The sequence below is a fragment of the Jaculus jaculus genome, chromosome 5, assembly GCF_020740685.1.
Source record: "Jaculus jaculus isolate mJacJac1 chromosome 5, mJacJac1.mat.Y.cur, whole genome shotgun sequence".
Lineage (NCBI taxonomy): Eukaryota > Metazoa > Chordata > Mammalia > Rodentia > Dipodidae > Jaculus > Jaculus jaculus.
In genome coordinates this window covers 137,828,124-137,840,544 of record NC_059106.1, presented here as the reverse complement: position 1 = coordinate 137,840,544, position 12,421 = coordinate 137,828,124, and the positions used below count along the sequence as shown (strand labels likewise).

General features: G+C 51.9%; 2 protein-coding genes across 3 annotated transcripts in view; one reads left to right on the top strand and one right to left on the bottom strand.

Moving 5' to 3' along the window:
• Positions 1 to 12,421, top strand: part of LOC101593771 (endothelin-converting enzyme 2) — a 54,005-nt gene that overhangs the window by 6,372 nt on the left and 35,212 nt on the right. The window contains exons 2-3 of one of the 2 annotated variants that reach the window (XM_004654331.2): positions 5,875 to 6,158; positions 6,639 to 7,114. In XM_004654331.2, the coding sequence (XP_004654388.2) occupies positions 5,875 to 6,158; positions 6,639 to 6,926 (572 nt within the window). In that variant the 3' untranslated portion in view covers positions 6,927 to 7,114. Of the gene's footprint in view, positions 1 to 5,874; positions 6,159 to 6,638; positions 7,115 to 12,421 lie in introns of those variants that run through there. The other variant, XM_004654330.2, reaches the window with a different exon arrangement.
• On the bottom strand, positions 8,431 to 9,736 carry Camk2n2 (calcium/calmodulin dependent protein kinase II inhibitor 2). The gene is made up of 2 exons (XM_004654332.2): positions 9,414 to 9,736; positions 8,431 to 8,549 (listed from the first exon to the last, which is right to left on the bottom strand). Exons 1-2 carry the CDS (start codon positions 9,580 to 9,582, stop codon positions 8,479 to 8,481), a joined length of 240 nt encoding a protein of 79 aa, XP_004654389.1. The 5' UTR covers positions 9,583 to 9,736; the 3' UTR covers positions 8,431 to 8,478.

The window sequence follows — 12,421 nt, the reverse complement described above, 5'->3', positions numbered from 1 at the left end:
ATGTTCAATAAGTATCAGCTTTTTTTATTTTTTATTTTTTGAGGCTGGATCTCACTCAAGGCTATGCTGATCTGGAATTTACTCTCTATCCCAGGCTGGCTTCAAACTCATGGTGATCCTCCTACCTCAGCCAGCCAAGTGCTGAGATTATTAGCTATCTTTTTGTTGTTGTTGTTGTTATTTGTTTGTTTTGGTTTTTCAAGGTAGGGTCTCTCTGGAGCCCAGGCTGACCTGGAATTCACTATGTAGTCTCAGGGTAGCCTCAAATTCATGATCTACCTACCTCTGCCTCCCAAGTGCTATGATTTTTAAAGGCATGCGCCACCACGCCCAGCTTTAGCTATCATTTTTAAGAAATGTTTCTGCATGGGATATATTTTATAATCATGGAAAATGTTAATAAAAATTAAAAAAAAAAAAAAGAAATGTTTCTGGGGTAGGGATATAGTTTAATTGGTAGAGTGCTTGCTTAGCATGCATGAAGCCTTGGGTTTGATCCTCAGTACTACATAAACTAGGAGTGGTTATACAGGCCTGTAATCCTAGTATTAGGGGAGGTAGAGGCAGGGGAATTAGAAGTTTAAGGTTCTCTTCCACTATACAGGGAAAGTGTCTCTTAAAAAGAATAGGTTTTTCTTTTGGGGTTGGGGAAATGGCTTAGTGGTTAAGGACCCTAGTTCAATTCCCCAGAACCCATGTAAGCCAAATGCACAAGAGTGCACATGCATCTGAAGTTTGTTTGCAGTGGCCGGAGGCCCTGGTGTACCCATTCTGTCTTACTCTCTGCCTCCCCCCCCTCAAATAAATAAATAAAAATTAGGAAAAGAATAGGATTTTCTTTCCTTCCTTTTCTTTCTTTCTTGAGGCAGGGTCTCCTATAACCCAAGCTGCCCTGTAACTAACTCACTATGTAGTTGAAGCTGGCTTTGAACTCCTCCTGCCTCTCCTTCTAAGTGCTAGGGTTACGGACATGCACCACTACTCTGTTTACTTCGTGCTGGGAATTGAACCCCAGGGCTTTGTGCATGCTAGGCAAGCATTCTGCTAACATTCCCAGCCCTCTCATTGTTTTTTTTTTCCCTCACATTATTTTTGAACCACTTATTTCTTGCTTTGTACCACAGATAAAACCCAGGCCTTGGGCTGGAGAGATGGCTTAGCAGTTAAGGTGCTTGCTTGCAAAGCCAAAGGACCCAGGTTCAATTCTCCAGGACCCATGTAAGCAGGATGCACAAGGTAGCGCATGCATCTGGATTTTGTTTGCAGTGGATGGATGCCCTGGTGTGCCCATTCTCTCTCTCTCTCTCTCTCTCTCTCTCTCTCTCTCTCTTTCTCTCTCTCTCCCAAATAAATAGAAAGCAAATGTTAAAAAAAAAAAAACAGGCCTTAAACATATTGGACAAGCACTACCACTGAGCTATATCTGCAGCCTTTGTTGTTACTATTATTGAAAATGGAAGTGCGGTGGGGAGGGTATTACCATGGGATATATTTTTTTTAAATTTAATTTATTAGTTTTCTTTTCAGTAAATACAGGCAGTTTGGTACCATTATTTAGGCTCATCTGTGATCTACTCCCTCCCATTAGACCCTCCTTGTTAATGAAAATGGGTCGTGCATTGTGGAGTTAGCCCCCAGTTATTGGTATGATAAATGTCTCTGCTTATCATGACCCAACATGTGACTCTGACATTCTTTCCGCCCCCTCTTCCACAAAATTTCCCTGAGCCATGTTGGGTTCATTTTTGGTCTGCTTCAGTGCTGAGCTGTTGGGGGCCTCTGAGGCTCTGGCTCTCTGATTTGGTAGGAGTTGATTTTTCTCTACGTTGATCTCCTTCCCCTTTGTGCTGGTATCCGGTTCACAGGAAAACATCACCCTTGCTTATTTCGCCAGTTGTCCTTAGTTTCAGTTGGGCCCCTTTTGAGGTATGTTGGGGCAGCTCTCTTCTTAGGATCTGCATCTATCTTTTTTTTCCTTGTTGTCTGTAGTGCAGCTAGGCGGTCGCCATCTTGACCGGAAGTCTCCCATGGGATATTTTTTATAATCATGGAAAATGTTAATAAAAATTGTGAAAAGATAAAAAATGAAATTAAATTAAATTTAAAAAAATGGGAGTCAGAGAGATAGTTTTCTAAGACTGTTCAGAAAATAGTATCCTCTGCTTGAGGACTTGTGCTTCTGGCCTGTATAACTGGAGTATCCTAATGGCAAGGATGCATGTGGATGCTGTTCCAGCTCTGCTGCCATTAACTTCTCCGATTCTCTGTCCTTGTGTGATCTCCATGTTTCACAGGTGTCATTTCATCATAATCTAGCTTCCAAATTCTACCTCCCTCCCTCCCCCCCACCCCCCGTCTGTCTCTCTCCCCCCCCTCTTTTTTTTTTTTTTTTTTTTAGAGGTAGGGTCTTACTGTAGCCCAGGCTGACCTGGAATTCACTAAGGAGTCTCAGGGTGGCCTCGAACTCGCAGCGATCCTCCTGCCTCTGCCTCCCGAGTGCTGGGATTAAAGGCGTGCGCCACCACGCCTGGCTTTTGTCTTTCTTTTAAACAGGATCTTGCAGGGTAGCTCTGGTTATGCTGTCCTGGTATTGGCTATATAGCTTGCCTCAAACTTGTGGCAGTTCTCCTGTCTCAGCCTCCCAAGTGGGTATGACTGGCATGTACGACTACACTCATCATCATTTTTCTTTCTTTCTTTTTTCCTTCAAGTTAGGGTCTCACTCTAGCCCAGGCTGACCTAGAATTCACTCTGTAATCCCAGGCTGGCCTCAAACTCACAACAATTCTCTTACCTCTGCCTCCCAAATGCTGGGATTAAAGGCATGCACCATCATGCCTGGCTGCAAGCAAGCACCTTTAACTGCTGAACCATCTCCTAGCCCCACTCATCCCAATTTCTAAGAGAAGGGACTGACCATTGGATTTTTTTGGACAGTCCGCGTGATGGTCCTTTTTCCTGCTGTCAGTGACTTGGCATTCAGACTTACAATGTCCTGCATTCTTTTAGTTCTGGGCCCCCATGTGATACTGCTACGTTCTTAGATTTGGGTCACTTCAGGACTGTGCTTCCCTAAGGCCCCACCTTGGGAAGCCAAGGCCTTCTTGTACTCTGTCTTAATTGTAGGTCCTAAATTACTGAAGCAGAAGTGAGAAGTCACTAGCTAGGCTTGGTGATACTTGCAATCCCAAGATTTAGGAGGCTGAAGCAGGAAGATCACTGTGAATTCCAGGCCAGCTGTCTCAAAAAAAGAAGGGGGGGGAGGAGAAAAAGAAATCAGAAATCATTGCTTTGTAAGCATGATTGGCCATCTCCTTCGTCCTTGGTCATGTTCTCATGAAGTATGTCCTCTTGTAGAAAAGGAAAGAGGAGAGCCGGAGAGATGGCTTAGTGGTTAAGGCACTTGCCTGTGAAGCCTAAGGACCCAGGTTTGCTTTCCCAGGACCCACATAAGCCAGATGCACAGGTGGTACATGCTTTTGGAGTTCATTTGCAGTGGCTGGAGGCCCTGGTGCACTTTATTCTTTCTCTCTGTCAAATGAGAGGAGAGAAGAGGGGAAGAGAGGGGAGGGGAAGGTAGGGGAGGAGAGGAGAAGAGAGGAAAAAGGATAAAGGAAAGGAGAGGAAAAAGGGGAAAGGAAAGGAAATAAAACAAAAGGAAACAAAAGGAAAATGGGGAAAGGAAAGGAAAAGGGAAGAGAGTGCAGTGAGATTTCAGCCTGGAACTGAGTTATGGTCTTCTGGGTTTTTCATTGCTTTCCTCTCTGTGGTGCTGGGAGTTATGGTCTCTTTGCCAGTATCTTGTACTGTGTCTACTATGCTTGTTGTAGCTGCAGCATTAGGTTTTCCTGAGTAAGGCCGTGCTTCCTGTGATCCCCAGGGCCTACTGAGGACTGGCCAGCTGCCGCTGGATGCTTTGTCCAGGTGCCAGGCTCTGATAGATTAGGGCTATCCCAGCAACTGATGCGGTGATCCTCTTAGGGAGATGAGTGAGGATTCAAAGCAGCCTAATTCCAAGAGTGAGGGATCTCCATGCGGGACTGCTGAGAGCTGTTACCCAGCCCTCTTCTCAGCCTGCGACTGGCCACTAAAGGGCTAGAAAGAGGACACTAGGATTTGTTTTTTTTACATATTTTAAAAATGTTTATTTATTTATTTGAGAGAGAGAGAGAGAGAGGAAGAGAAAGAGGCAGATAAAGAGAATCGGCGCACCAGGGTCTCCAGCCACACTGAAAATGTACTCCAGATGTATGTACTACCTTGTGCATCTGGCTTATATGGATCCTAAGGAATTGAACCTGAGTCCTTTGGCTTTGCAGGCAAGCACCTTAACCACTAAGCCATCTCTCCAGCCCAACACTGGGCTTTCTAAAGTAGTCATGCCCATTGGTTTTGTCAATCCATGTTTTAATAATCTCATTCCTCCTTTCTAACCTGACCCTGTCCTCTTTGAGACTCTACTCTTGGTACTTTCCAAATGCTGTGATTCTCACCCCACCCCAAAGACACTGCTTGTTTGTCAGCTCCTCTGAAAGTCTTGCCTGACCTCATTGAGGTAGGGCCAGCTGCCCTCCTAGGTGATCCAACAACTTTCCCTAGTGATATGCTTATTATATGGAAGTTGCTGACTGTGCATTTGGTCACATCAGTACACAAGCTTCTTGACAGCATTGTTGTTTTTTTTTCTGAGGAAGGGTCTTGCTCTAGCCAAGCTGACCTGGAATTCATTATGTAATCTCAGGGTGGCCTCAAACTCACAGCGATCCTCCTACTTCTGCCTCCCGAGTGCTGGGATTGAAGGCATGTGGCACCATGCCTGGCAGCATTTTTTTTTAATTTTTGAGATATGGTCTCAAGTACCCCAGGCTGTCCCCACACTTGCTGTGTAGCCAAGGATGACCTTGAGCTTCTGATCCTCCTGCCCCCACTTCTTGAGTGCTGGGATTATCAGCACGCACCACCATGCTGATACATGTGGTACTGGGATTCAATAAGAGCTTTGTCCATGCTAGGCTGCCGTACCAGCTGAGCTGTCTCCCTAGCAGCAGGCACTCTTGCTCATCGGCAGAGCTCAATATGTAACACTTAGCACATACGTGAAGTTACAAGGGATTGGCTCCACTGCATGTTGCCACCTCTTTCCTCTTGGCTCATTAATTCTTCCTTGGACATCCAAGTAAAATTATAACCCTGATATGAAATCTTCCAGTGGTTGATATCTTCCAAAATCCTCTAAAAAGTTAAGAGTTTAGGGCATTAATATGGCCTTAATGATGGTGGTATTAATCCCAGTGCCTAATGACCCATTCCCTGGTACCCATGTAAATCCAGAGGCCCTGCTGCACCCATTCTCTTTTTCTTTTTCCTTGCAAATAAATAAAAATATTTTGAAAAAAAAAAGGAGTTAAAAGCTTTTCTATGGCTTTATTTTTATTTTTGGTTTTGGGAAGTAGGATCTTGCTCTAGCCCAGGCTAACCTGGAATTCACTATGTAGTCTCAGGATAGCCTCACACTCAAGCTATCCTCCTACCTCTGCCTCCCAAGTGCTGAGATTAAAGGCATGTGCCACCACAACCAGCTCTCCCTAGAAATTTTGGTTTTTAAATTTAGTGTACTACAACCTGCATGTCTGCTAGCTACTGAGTGTTATTTTCATGAGAAGGATATCCAAGTTCTTGATATTAAAGCAATTTACCTTAATTCACACAGTTAGTGATGATAGAGCCAGGATCTGTGTGATTCCAAGGTTCATGCTTTTTGTCTGCACTCCTAAATTAAGGGATTTGGATAGAGAAAATTGGGCCAAGAATGGAGGCATAATCCAGGGAAGGTGAAAACCAAAGCTAACATAGCTCTTTTGTCACCCATGCCAGGTTGCGGAAACAGTGCCCTGAGCTATGAGCTGTTCCTTGGAGGCTTCCCCAATGTGACCAGCGTGGATTACTCGCCAGTAGTGATAGCTGCCATGCAAGCTCGCTATTCCGATGTACCGAGTCTGTGCTGGGAGACCATGGATGTGCGGACACTGGGCTTCCCCAGTGGCTCCTTTGATGTGGTGCTCGAGAAGGGTACACTGGATGCCCTGCTGGCTGGGGAGCGGGATCCCTGGAATGTATCTTCTGAAGGCATCCGTACTGTAGACCAAGTGCTGAACGAGGTGAGGAAGCAGTAAGAAGCCAGACTGAGAAGTGGGGGGTGAAGGGCTCAAGTTTCAGGTGATTGGAATATGCAAGTCAAGAAGTGAGGTTCAGAGCAGTTGGTGAGTCACCCTCAGGGTTATGATTTTCTGAAGAACAGGGAAGGTTAAGATGGGTTAGGATTAGAGAAGGCTGGAGTAGGCAGTGGGTGGCAACTGGCTTGCATAGTGATGAGGTAGCAGCCAGGCTCCAGACAGATGACACAGACTGGGACCAAGCAGGAAAGCAATGCCTCCTGCATGTCTATGCTGTCTAGAATACAGCTCCAAGGGCCCAGAACAGTCAGGAAGAGGGGATGTCTTACTCTGCCTTTGGCAGTGTGAGCTGCTGAATGTTGAGTACTATCTGAGGTTTGACTGGGAGGTCATCTTGAGTAGTATGAAGTGGTGAGGACCTGGAGGTGACTTGTTACTGATGGCCTCTCATCTTCTGCCCAGCAGGTGAGCCGAGTGCTGGTCCCTGGGGGCCGATTCATCTCAATGACCTCTGCGGGCCCCCACTTTCGGACGAGACACTACGCTCAAGCTCGCTATGGTTGGTCTCTGACTCATGCCACCTACGGCAGCGGCTTTCACTTCCACTTTTACCTCATGCAGAAGGGCAGGGAGCTCAGTGTCACCCAACTGGCCCTAGGGGCCCAGATCTTCTCAACCCCCAGCCCTCCCACCTCACCCTGCTTCCTCCAGGACTCAGATCATGAAGATTTCCTCAGTGCCATTCAGCTGTGAGGCCAGAAGCATAGTCCTATGGCCCTCCTTCCCATTTTGCCCTGGGCTCCTATGGAGTTGGAGTTCCCATCTTAGGGCTGGGGATTGATTCCAAGGTGCTGGACTCTCAGAGGATTCGTGTACAAGACAGAGCTGGTGGAATCAAGCCCATGAGAACCAATACAGTGTGGATCCAATGAGGTTCCAAATCCCAGGTTTCTCATTTCCTTCTAGGGTTCCTTATTTCTGTGTGTTCCCCACTTCCTCCTTCTCCACACCAGTCAATGATTCATCCTTTGGGGGTAAAGCTCAATACAGCCCCTCTGCACACCAATAGTCTTGGAGACACATCAACCCGGGATTTATCTGCAAGAGGCTGAAGACTCTCCACTTAGATTGCTTTATGCCTCTGATTCCAGCTCCACCAACTCAGGTGCCCTGTCCTGTTTAGGTGGTATTGGACCTAAGGCAGTCACATGGCAATGTTTTTCCTTGGTCAGGCTCCCCTGCCCATGTTCACTTGGTAGTCCTCTCCCGCCATCAACCTGGCCCCTGAGATTCTCAACTACTCACCCCTCCCATTGTGGCCTAGCTCCTAAGACTGAGGCAGCAGACCAAAGCATTGGCCACGCGTGCCCACATGGGCACACACGGAGGTCTGTGTTTATTCACACACTCCTGGTACAGTGAAGATGGAGAAACATTTACAAAGGACAACCCTGGGTTGAGAACATCTCCAGGTCCATAGGTGTCATCCAAAGGTACAGAGCAGTCCCCATTTGAGTTCCCATGGGTAGAATGAAGGGGTTCAAGGTAAAACCAGATATGGGCCCTTGGAAGGTGAGACTCTGGGAGGGAGAGGTCTGCCAGAGAGCCTCCTGGGGTCAGGTTTGGGCAGACTGGCCATATGGTTGGCTACCATGTTGGGGGCTTGTCCCACCTTAGACTCAACACCAGTCCTATCTGCCAGGCGCAGAAGAGCACGGTGGAGGCTGTCGGCAGAGGGCGTGAACCATAAAGCGGAGCCAGTAAACAAATAATCGGATATAAAAATACAAATGTGCTGAGGAAGTCCCTTAAAAAGAGGCTGGGGTCACGACAGACAGGGGTGCGGTTGAGGAACGGCCTGGAGGGCTGGGCGAAGGTGGGTGGAAAGCTCATGCAAATGCGCAGCCAAACATCCCTGGCCGCGCGGTCCGACGCTGTCAGTTGCCCGGTCTGCGGACTAGGCTGGCCGGAGGGGGCGGGGCAGAGGAGCCGTGCGGGAGGGGGCAGGCCAAGGGCTGGGGGCTGCAGGTTTGTGTCCGTTCCAGTGTGCGGGGTGGAGCTGCGGCCCGAGGTTCTAAAGTGCTTGAGCGCCGCGGCAGGCTCCCGCCGGCTCCACTCCGCCGCCGTGGTGCTGAAGCGGACAGCTCCAGAGCACCTGGCTGCGGCGGCCGCGGTCCTGACCCCGCGGCGGGGTGGCCCTGCAGCCCCCGCCCGCGGGCGCCTTGTCCGGGGCGGGGGGCGCCGGCCGCCGCATCGCGGGCCCGCGCTCCTCGCCGCTGCGGGGCTGGGCCGGGAGCCGGCGCGTCTACACTCCAGACGGTGGCTTCTCCCCCATCCCCTTCAGCACGTCGTCTATCCGGTCATCCTCGATCACCACTGCGCAGGGAGAAAGCGCGTCAGCTGCGAGGCCTCAGGGGGCGGTGGCAAGAGTGGGCTCCTCGTCCTCGCGCATCGCGCAGCTACTGCCCATGGCCCGGCGACACCCCGGGGGAACCCCATGCCCTCCGTATCTAAAGTCTGCTGCGGGCGCTCCCACCTTCCGCCCAACCGGGGTCCCACAGATCGCCTCTCTCCCTAGAGTGGAACGCCCCTCTTCCAAAGGCGCCAGTTATTTCGGAACCGTGCCTCCCGCCACCTGAGCCTTCCTCCATCTGAACTGATCAGAAACTTGCCCACGGACTCCCCCCTCCTTTAGCAGAGAACCCCCCTCCCCAAAATCGGGTCCAAAACCGGAACATTCAGCTGGTCCAACCCTCTCTGCTACCTGAACCTCTTGCCGCTCGAATCTCGGTTCTAGTTCTGGCACCCAGTCCCCTCCCCTTGCAAATAACCAGAACAACTGAGCCCCTGGCCTCCTACACTGCCCTCGGACCCCCTTCTCGACCCGAAGGCTCTTTCTTTGTAGCGTCCACCCATTCGGTCGGTGGATCTTAAAGAATCGGCCCACTGTGCTGCTGCCGCTTCCAAGCAGCCCCGACCCTAGCTGGCCCCTCCCCCCTCGCCCAGGTGCCAGGGCTTTTTCCAGAGGTGGCGAACATCGAATCTGGGACACTGTATTCCCGGGAGAAAGGAAGAGGGGGACAACTCTGTAGCGGGGACCCTCCCCCAACCCTGCGAGAGAACGGCTGGCTGCACTGGTCTGCGGCAAGAGCTGCGGCCACTTGGCTGGGAACGGCAGCCAGGGGACGCCCGGCGCAGGGTTTCTGGGTCAGGCGGCGACTCCGGGCCCGGGCCGCGTACCTCGCTTGGCTCGGCCGATCTGGCCCAGCTTGGGGGGTCGCTTGGCCTGGTTGCCCGCGAAGAATGAGTTGGTGTCCTGCAGGCGGCAGCTGAAAGAGAGGTCGGAACCCTCGGGGTCTGCGCCGAAGCGGCCCATCTTGTCCTCGCCGTAGGGTAGGATCTCGGACATGGCCGGCGCAGGGGTGGGCACGGGGCGGGCGAGGGACTGCGGCGGGGCGCGGGCTAGCTGCCGGACCGGCCCTAGCTCAGCAGGGGAGCCGGCGGAAGGATGAAGTCATGCAGCATCCGGGACTGCGGAGCCAAGCGGGGCCTCCTCCCCCGCGCGCCTCCGCCTCCCGGGCCGCTGGGCAGGCGGCGGCGGCGGCGGCGGTAGCGGCGGGACCCGGCGAGGGCAAGGGGCGGGGGACGGGGGCGGCGGCGGCGAGAGAGGAATGACGATGAGCGCCCGACTGCGGCAGAGCACGGTGGGCGGGGCGCGGGAGAGGCGGGGCGGGCAGCGGCCAGGAGAAAGAGGCGGAGCGGAGGGGCTCCAGCGCGCCCAGCGGTCCAGGGAGGGGCGGGAGCGGAGGTGGGAGGTTCCTGCGTAGTGGCGGGGAACGGCCGCCACGTGGGTCTGTTGGCGGGGGCAAAGGGAGGAACCGTGCCAGCCACCGACCGGAGCTGGCCGACACCGGCCAGGTCGGGAGCGAGCCTGGATCCTGGGGTAGGGTCCCACGCCAAGGCTTGGAGAGGGGTGCCAGGGGCCTGGGGGCGGAGCGCCGAGAGTGGCGGGCTTGTCGATCCCCCCCACCCCAGCAGCGTGGGGACCGCACCGAGCGCAGGAGCGCGGGAAGAGCTCAGAGCTGGGGGCGGTGCCCTCGCGCCCCGCGCGCCTTCAGCCTATTTACGCGCTTGTCTCCAGCGTCCTCGGCTGCTTATTTGTCGTTGCCTCCGTGCGTCTCTGCTTCGTCAGTGCATCTGTACCTCTCTATTCTGGGCTTTGCCTTTGTAAAACAGTTTGTGTGTTTGGTGGCGCCACGGTCTACTGCACTGCAAACGAACGGCGTGGCTGGGGAATTGACCCCAGCCCGGTAGGCTTGATAACAAAGCGCCTTTGGCCGCCCAGCCATCTCCCCAAGCCCCTTTTTGTTCCTGTGCCCCTTGGGTATGTGGCCGTGTCTCTGTCTCCGGATAGTGATTTGGCCTCTCAGGAGAGGGTCCTTCCGCGGTGGCAGCGCGCAACTGAGCCGACTCCTCGCCAACCCTAGGCCCGCTGTTGGCGCCAAAATCTGTTCTCCAAGCTCCCGGCGGTTCCTCCTGCCTTGGAGGCTCTCTGGTTTGCGGCGGAGGCGCGGGGCTGCGAGTGACGCAGGGAAGCCTGAAGTGCCCAGGACGCGGCGCGCGCCAGCAGGTCCCGAGGGGCCGAGCGCGTCCCCCGCCCTTGTTGCTGGGGATCGCAAGAGAGTTCTCACCCCCCTCCGTGGACCGGAACACGCCCGCTTCGCTTTACCTCTGGTCACCCCCAAAGCCCCGCCTCTACCCTGCTGGCAATCAGCGCTAGCGTCACCTGCACGCCAGCACGCGAAGGCTCTGGCGCAATCGCTGGCCTTGGGAGGGAGGGGATGTCTCACCGTCACTCACAGTGACGACAGCGCTGATAAGGGTAATAATGACCCTGTTGGTTTAGTCCACGCTGAAGGCTTCGAGTGTTAAATGTAAGGGTGACAGCTCTCTGGAAGTGCTGGGGACCTTTGTGGTAGCGGGGAGGTGTAGCGGACTCCTTGGCATCTGCCTCCAGGCCTGACCAGCCATTCTTGTCAAGCCATCTGCTCCATCCTGGTGGCTGGGTTGTGTTTAGTGAGAGGGACCCTGACACCTCGAAGGTCAAGAAACGGGAAGCTCGGGGTCACTTAGACAGAGCCCATAACACCTTCTTCTCCACTGGAAGTTGTACAGCAATGACTCAATCCTGACTGCTATTTTCTGAATGACCTGGAATTAAAGGCTCCGTAATTATGTTTAAAAACATTTTGCTTGCACTGGTGTATTTCAGGAAACAAGGAAGGCCCACCCCCACCTGTGTGCATTACATGTGTACTTATCTGACCTTTTCTTGGTAGGGTCTTGCTATAACTCAAATTAGTCTCAGGCTGGCCTCTAACTCACAGCCATCCCCCTACCTCACCTTCCCCAGTGCTGGGATTAAAGATGTGCACCACCATGCCAGGCAAAGAGAGAGAATGAATGGGGGCACCAGGGCCTCCAGTCACTGCAAATGAACTCTAGACACATGTGCCACGGTGCATCTGGCTTTACATGGGTATTGGGGAATCAAACTCTTGTCGTTAAGCTTTACAGGCAAGGACCTTAACTGCTGGGACATCTCCAAATATATTTTTTAAATATTTTATTTATTTGAGAGAGAAAGGCAGAGAGAGAGAGAATGGGCACGACAGTGCCTCTAGACACTTCAAATGAACTCCAGACGCATGCATCACCTTGTGCATCTGGTGTGTGTGGATATGGGGGAAGCAAACCTGGGTCCTTCGACTTCACAGGCAAGTGCCTTAACCACTAAGCCGTCTCTCCAGCCCCTTAACTGCTAGGCCATCTCTCCAGCCCATTCACTATTTTAAATAGAACTGGATGAACAAATGTAAGGAAAATTTGCCTTAGTATTTTGTAGCTCCTCCAATAAAGAAGCAGAGTCTATTCACTATCTCTGAGTCTGACTTTGACTTTGAGATTTGCCTTGCGTACTGGGGACACTGCTTAGCTTAGCAAATGTGATGAGGCAGATACTTGTGTACTGAGGCATGTCCCCCTCTTTTGTTGCTGAGAATCTTAAGGCCATTATATGAATAAAGTAGCTCGGTTATCGGAAGATAACTACGTAGGGTTCAGTTACCTCAGATGAAGCCAGAAATACAAATGAGGCAATTTTAAGTCATTCTAAACTATCCAGCCCTTGAAGAGTTAGTTAGTCCTGAAAACCCATTCAACCAACCCACAGGATGTGAAAAATATGG